Source organism: Crocodylus siamensis, chromosome 4, assembly GCF_052110815.1.
Source record: "Crocodylus siamensis isolate JL-2025a chromosome 4, ASM5211081v1, whole genome shotgun sequence".
NCBI lineage: Eukaryota > Metazoa > Chordata > Crocodylia > Crocodylidae > Crocodylus > Crocodylus siamensis.
Genome location: NC_143398.1, coordinates 160866381 through 160873890, shown reverse-complemented (window position 1 = coordinate 160873890; position 7510 = coordinate 160866381). Strand labels below are relative to the sequence as shown.

Below are 7510 nucleotides of genomic sequence, written 5' to 3'. Positions count from 1 at the left end.
CAGGCATGATGTACTTGCTTTCTTAGCTTTTGGAAAAAGTTGCCAAGCTCTCCATCCCTTTCCAAAACAAGTCTGAGATGTTTCCCTTCATGCTGTAGTCTTTCAGCAGGCAGTCTGGTTTTGATCTCACCCCACTGCAACCTGCCCACATGGGCCTACCCCATAGTCTTAGTCGCTTTCAAGTAGGGATGCTGTCATGACATAGACCAAGGTAACACCAGAAGGCATCAGTGGAGGGCAAGGCCGTACTGTACTGTGCTGTGCTAAGTCACCAGTAACAACAGTCACCCCTATGGTAGAGTCAGACCCTCTCTGTTCAAGTGTGGCCCACTTTACAGAATGTCTGCCAACCCCTGCACACCCTGAACGCCCCCCACCCCAAGTTTGGAAGGAGACCCAGGAGTCCTGCACCCAGCACTACTTATTAGATTGCAAGCCCTCCTAGACCTTGGGGAGGGGCTGAAGTCCTGGCACATTTCCCCCCCCCGCCAACTTTGGACAGCACCACCTCCCCAAGCTGGGAACGTGGCCTAGGAGTCCAGACACCCAGCCCCTTTATTTTCCAAGGAGCAATGTTATTACACCCCCACTCCTCCCCATCATGGCAGATTGCCCGCAACAAGTTGCACGATTTTAAGTGCAAAAGAGAAATGAAGCAAACGCTGACACTCTGCAACCTGGAACACAAGAGGCACTGGCTGCAAAGCAATGGTCAATCCATAGGTAACTTTTATTTGACTTATTCTGTTTCACAGAGCACAGGATCTCTTTAAAGAGAACATACACAAAAGGAAGATACGTACAGACCAAGGTCTCTGCAAGTTCTCCTGGGCCAGGCGAGTGAGGAGCCCTTGTGACCGTGTGTCGTATCGAGCAGGGAGGGTAGGGGGATGGGTGGGATACGGTCGGTCAACAGCATGCAGCATAGAACAATACCAGACAGGCCGCTCAGCCCCACCCTGACTGGGCGGTCAGCTGGGAGGAGGCGGGGATTATACCACATGGCAAATTTCTGCTTTTGGAAGAAAACTGACCGTAGGGGACTAGAACGGGGTGGCAGTTGGTGGGGGGGGGTCAAAGGAACAGGCCTGGAGTAGCCTCAACTCAATGACACAGCAAGAACACTCTGCACACTGCGCCCATGTCACTGGGCAGGGGAATTCATGCCAAGGACCCAGGGCAGCGCTGCAAGCTGTCATACCAGACTTTGCGCCATGGGACTGAATCCACTGCACCCCTGGACGTGCCAGGGGAGGACATGGGCAGCATCAGCCCCAAAGTTGGCTTGTTCAGCATGTGTTCTCCTCTCCTCTCATTCTTTTTAACCCAGTGTTTTGAGTTCTCATCAGCTCTGAGGTAGATTTCACATAGGAGATGTGGGAAAAGTATGGTCAGGAATAGGCAGGGGAAAGCTCTTGTAAAATGCTGGCAGGCACCTCTTTAGCCCTTGACTCCTTCCCCCAGGGAACGGTTCCTCCCCCAACTGCAGTGGGACATGACTTCAAGATGATGAGGATCCTTGGGCTACTGGAAATGCCTACAGTTATGACTGGTGGGCATGTCTGCATCTTAGCCAGGTAAGGAAGTTAAGCTTCCCCCACCCCATCTATATGGATTTGCCCAGCCCTGCCCATGTCTAGAGACTTAACTCATTTAGAACAGCTGCTGAAAGGGCCTTTAACAGGCCTGTTCTGCAAGCACTTAGGGTACCCACCAACTTGGATGTGAGTGGAGACCGTGATTAAAATTTCTCTGCATCTCACAGGATGAAGCCCTTGCCAGTGCACTCCCCCCATTTTTCTGAAAAAGCAGCAAATGGGAGTATTATAGCCCCATCTGCCCAGAATACACAGAATTGGCATATACACATTTGTCCTCTCCTAAAGACCTGTGTCCTTGTGTAGCCAGGTCCCAACTGCCCTAGGGTGGCATGCCTCTCTGGCACTCGGCCCCCACCTGCCTGTTCTCCCAACATCCAAGTGGCCTGATTACTATCAGAGGCAGGGCAGTTGAGAGACAAGGACAATTAAGGGGTAGGCCCACAGTCTAGTCAGAGGAGGCAACCTTAGGTGCCTCTCTCTTTTCACATCACGGGGCCATCCCTGCTTGGGCCCATGCAATGGTTGGTATTAGAGGACCTCACCTATCTACTCGCTAGTTCTGCAGGCTCCCTGGCCCAGCCAGCAGTACACAGGGCTCTCAACCCACCACCTGTTCTCCTAAGCTAGCTAGCCCAAAGCAGCCTGCAATAACAAACAGACTTCACACTCCCTCAGCAGCTTCTCACCCTCATTCAGCCACCCCATGCCTTGCAGAAAAGGTGTATATGCAGCCATGAATCCTTCAAAATAAAAAGCTTCACCAAACTTAATTCCCTCCTGGGGTGCCTTCTCCCTAAACCCTCCCCAGTTCCATTAGGTTTCTCCCAGCTTTGAGCCTAATCACAATTACAGCCTTGCATCTGCAATAGGTAGTAGGGAACTCCACTTCCAAGCACTGGTCAAGCCTGACTGACCAGTTATCTCTGGAGTCCAGCTTATAAAGCCCCAGGGACTGCCCCTTCTGACCCAAAGCAGTCTGGCTTTAAAGGCACAGTTCCCTTCATCTACTCTCATGCTAACTCTCTGATTCACTAGTAACAGGGTTAGGGGTCTCCTTTTACACCAGTGGTTCTCAAGCTTTTTAGACTTGAGACACCCCTCAGTAAATGCCAGCTCTTAGTTTCCCCAAGTTTGTTTTTTTTAACTATAGAAAAAAATAACATAATGATTCTTCTGTTGCAAAGAGCTCAGAAAACCTACAACAGGTCAGAATGTTTTTAACACTACTGATTCCTATTAGAAATTTCTGGGTTTATTGTGTGAATCATGTTCACACACCTAGGGGTGTGTCTACATGTGTGCATTTACTGTGCAGTAACCAAAATTGCTGGGCAGTACAGGTGCGCATCTACACGTGCATGCCTGGACTGCACAGTAAATATGGCAACTTAGGCCAACTTGAGAGTAAATTTGATACCTGCATCATGCAAGTATCAAATCTATGCTCAATTATTTATTGCACATTAACGCACATGTAGATGCATTACTGTGTATTAAGTGCATTAATCCAGTGTGACTAAATTTAATCCCAAATCAGTCCATGCACTGCATTAATGCACTTTAATGCCTGCACACGTGGACACCTGTGTATTCCCACTTACTACACTGTAAATTTAAGCCATTGTAAATCCATGTGTAGACACACCCTAGCAGTAGCAACATTGAGTGGCACCTCACAGCACGCTCTCAGCCTGGGTGCTCTGGCTTCACTACAGCTAAGTAGGGGCTGAAATCCCTCTCCAACTCCTAGATTGTGAGGCTAAAATGGATCATGATGGTGATCTAGTCCCAGGTTCTGCATGGACGTGCCCCTGGGTGGGGCAGGAGTGTTGGTTACACGTAACACAGACCACAGAACCTCACCAGTAATTTCAGCATCCAAGCCATTGCTAATTTAACAGGCTTGCAACTCTGAAATCCATCTCCCCAAGGCTTGGGCCCTAGCCACAGAGCACGTCTAAGCCCCCAGGTAGTGAGGTCAAGGCTCACTGCAAAGCCAGTCACAACCTTGGCTGCAGGTTGGCCCTGATCTGATCTCTAGAGAACAACAAACCAGTGGAAGAAGTTTGAAACCCTCTACCTGGGCTGTGTGGAGTGCCTTGTTCCATCCTGTGAGATGCTGGGCATCCTCTGTTCCATAGCTAGAAGCTCAGAGCTTGCATAAACCCCCTCTGAAAAGTATCTAAAGCAAAGACCTGTTGCTTCCCCTTGTTGCTAGAAGGCCCCAATGCCCACAAGGTGTGCAGAGAGGGGTATAAGGACCATGGAAGAGTGCGGCAAGACAGCAGAGCTTATAGGCAGGAAGTTGTTTGGTCCTTTTACCTGGTGAGAGGAAATACTCCTTTTGTACTGTATTACTGATCCCTTGTGCACTGGGAATGGGGTGCTGGGAGCTCATGGCGGGGAAATTAGTGCAAAGGCCTACGTGATACTAAGCACAAGTTAGCCACTCCCTCTCTGCCTGGTAGAGGCAACTAGCTGAGCCGAGTTCCATTCTAAGGAAGCCCTTCAGGGTTAATCAAAGCCCCAACCCCAGCCTCTGGGAACCCTCATGACTTCTCAGTCTCCTTCCTTCCCTTCTTGTGCTTCTCTTTTGACTGAACTGTGAAAGGCACTGTAATTGCCCCACACACAACCCTGTGGACCCCCTCCCAAAATCAGGGCTTCAGACCAGGATTTCCCAGAGACTTCTCAGCTACGAGCTGGCCCCGCTACTTCTGGGACCATATTCAAAGGGGGCGACAAGGTAAGAGAGAAGGGCCAGGCCAAACTCCTGGATTCCCATAACCCTCAACATATCAGAGGTCCAGCTCCAATTCCAGCCCCAGTAGTAGTGGATTGGGCCCAATTTTAGACAGAAGAGCAGGGGGAAGAGCCAGTTTGCTAGGAATTGCATTATGGACACTAGTGTCCATGAGTGAACCCTATAGCCCAGCTCATGCACTGCCAATAGAGAAGGAGATCTCCCTTCCCTTCCACTCCCTTCCCTTCCCCCACCCCCCGCAAAAAAACCCAGTTTGGATGAATATTTGGAGGTTCTGCAGCTGAGCTAGGAAAGCTGATAAGGGGCAAAGGCAATGTTGGAGGAAAGGTGAAGGCCAATGGCATCTCCACTGCTTGGGCGGCAAGTGTAGGTATGCCTGAAAAAGGAAGGAAAGGGCCAGATCCACAGATGGTGTAAACTGACCTGGCTCCAATGAGTTCACTGGAGATCCACTGCCCTGAAAAGGGCAATCCTGAGTTATATCAGCTGAGGATCTGGCCCAGCAGAGCCACCAAGGTCTGTCCCCACCTTCCCAGTGGATGGTTCTTTTCAACCACACTGTTACCATTACCAATGTGCAGGTCCTGATGGAGCATAGATTTACCCAAAGAAAGAAAAAAACAAAAACCTGGGTCATGTGATGAGATGTGGTATATATCCAAGGTGTCTTCCCATCATGGGTGGTTTTGATGAAAGACTCTACATACCTTCATCATGACAGTCCCCATGGTGTGAGCCATGTGCATGGGGAGTTGGGAAAGCTGGCCAGTTGAAAGGGACTTGGTTTCAATCACAACAATGCGGATATGCTCAGTAAGGCCAGAGAGAGCTAGCGGATCGTGGATCCACACCAGTAATCACCATGGAATTCACATTATGCCACCATGACAGTATCACATGCCATCACGGGACTGCAGGAGAGGTGACATTGTGACCATGATGTGGGACACAAGAGTATTCTGGGTTTATGAAAACTAGCTACTCAAAGCAACGTGTTGGTATGAGGAAGAAGAAAACAGTACATTGAGGAGAATATAAATGCTCCAGGGATGTACCGAGGTCTTGCCAGAGTCAGTGGTGGAAGTGCCCACTGACATCACAGAGACCAGGACACGGGCCCTAGCAAACATTGAGTTCAGTGCAATATTACTGGATTTCCATGCTGGGCCTCTGCAAAGTGGGTTTCCTTTCTCGGCAGCATTGTTGCAAGGAGAAAGGGACTTTTAATGTAAAAGACTGGAAAGACGCTCGAACCAGCAGCAAGTAGCTGAAATGCATTGGTCTGAAACTTGTCAAGACCAATGCTCAAAATAATCAACTAGCCCTGTAACAATTAAACCCCCAGGAAAAGGGGAGAGAAAGATCCAAGCCTCTGGGTCCTTCCCAATGGGCACAAAATTACAGGCAAACTCTCCATACCTCTCACTTGAGCACATCAGTAAGGGGCAGCCCTTCAGTTCACCTGCCGCTCAGGGCATGTGTGGGGGGATCCATCACTCCCTCCTCCCTGAGGTCATCCAGAGAAACCAAACTGTGCAGCAAGAGCTGTGAAGGGACCTACGGAGAAGGGCAGATGATTCCTTCTGTTAGAAGCCACGCTGAACAGCTTTACCTCCAGTGCCCAGACTAGAGTTGCTCCCAGCTGGTTCAAGCATCAAAAGGTATTGCAGATCCTATTCTTCCAGGGGACAGGGAGGAGGAGGAGGGGAAAAGAAACCCACTTAGAAACGAGGCAAGGCGGGAGAGGGAGAGGCGAGACTCGTGATTCAGTCTGTCCTGTAGCTACTGAAGACTTGGAGGTATTTAGGGAGCCGTGTTGCTCCGCGAGTTTTCATGCAGCATCCAAAAGGGGACCAGGGCATAGTAAGGAAGTTGGAAAGAGGAGTGAAGAGGAGCAGCCTCAGATCTTACTGTTCTCCAGGTGTGAATCAATGTGCTTTATCAAAGCATCGTCCGGGTAACCAATGGGGAAGGCCAGCTGGCACAGCGGGCAGCTTCGGATGTCAGAGTCCACCGTCTCCATCAGCAGCTGTGGGGCAAGAAACGACCTTTTGGGTTAAAGGAGGGGCAGAGGCCTGGCTGAGATAAATCAATTGATTTGCCCCAACAGGAGGCAAGCCCATTAGATCTGTGCATCTTCCCCACCACCCCATGTACTGCAGCATAACTGAAAGGTCCCAAACAGTGGAACCTCTGCCATTACCCTTGCAAAGCCACTCCACAGGTCTCCCCCTCAGTCAGCTGTGCTGGGACATTTTCACCCTAAATTTCCCTCTTTCTAGTCTCACCCCATTCTTTGGTATTAGGTGCTACCCTATATCACCCTCTTCCCTGGCATCCTTTCTGCAAATGTCACCTCCCTCCAGTCATCCCTCTGCCAAGCCTGCTAGGATGAAGGAGCAGGCCTGGTGAACCCGCATGATGCAGGAATGGACTAGGTCAGGGCTCTCCAACTTATTTGGCTCTGTGGGTCAGATCTGACCCATGCGGTTTCTTGCAGACCCACCTCTAGTGGCGGGGCGGTGGTTTGTCAGCACAGATGCTGGAGCAGCTACACTGCCTTCAGAGCCAGGGAGTGAATGACACCATCTCTCACTCCTGCTTTTCCCCTGCTGGTGACATGAATCACCAGTGGCAACTGAAGACTCCAAATTCAGTGGTGGACAAGGGGGCTCACGGCGAACAACAGCCCCTGGGATCTGAGGCCAAACCAACAAGACCCAAAGAATACAATTTAACCTTTCGTGGGCCATGTAGGGCCTGCAGGCCACTAGCTGCACCGTCCTGGACTAGGCTGCGTTCCCCCAGCAAATGCCTGCAGATGGGGGTCCAAGAAGCAAAGGCTCAGATCCACATAGGGATCCAAAGCCCTTAACATCCTTAGCTAGGTGGAGCTCAGTTCTACAGCCTCTTGTATAATCTTCATCACCAAGGCAACCAAACAGCTCACATACCCGGATCAGAGCAGGCTCCCTGCTCACCCCCTCCATGCTACAGGTTGGGGAACTGAGGCAAACCGCAATGAAGTGACTCCAGCCCAGTCAGCAGAGCTCAGTGACAGAACCAGGAGCTGAACCCACACCTGGCTCCATGTCTTAGCCTCTTCCTCCGCAGGGGGCTGTCTGGGTCCAAGATTTGGGCTTGG

At 50.6% G+C, this 7510-nt stretch overlaps 1 protein-coding gene across 3 annotated transcripts in view; it reads right to left on the bottom strand.

Moving 5' to 3' along the window:
* Positions 1 to 707: 707 nt before the first annotated feature.
* TBKBP1 (TBK1 binding protein 1) overlaps positions 708 to 7510 on the bottom strand; it is a 56768-nt gene continuing 49965 nt past the window's right edge. For 2 of the 3 annotated variants that reach the window (XM_090044602.1, XM_090044601.1), the window contains 2 exons: positions 6277 to 6394; positions 708 to 5922 (listed from right to left, as the gene is read on the bottom strand). In XM_090044602.1, coding sequence (XP_089900728.1) covers positions 5879 to 5922; positions 6277 to 6394 — 162 coding nt within the window. In that variant the 3' untranslated portion in view covers positions 708 to 5878. Of the gene's footprint in view, positions 6395 to 7510 lie in introns of all 3 variants that reach the window. The other variant, XM_090044603.1, reaches the window with a different exon arrangement.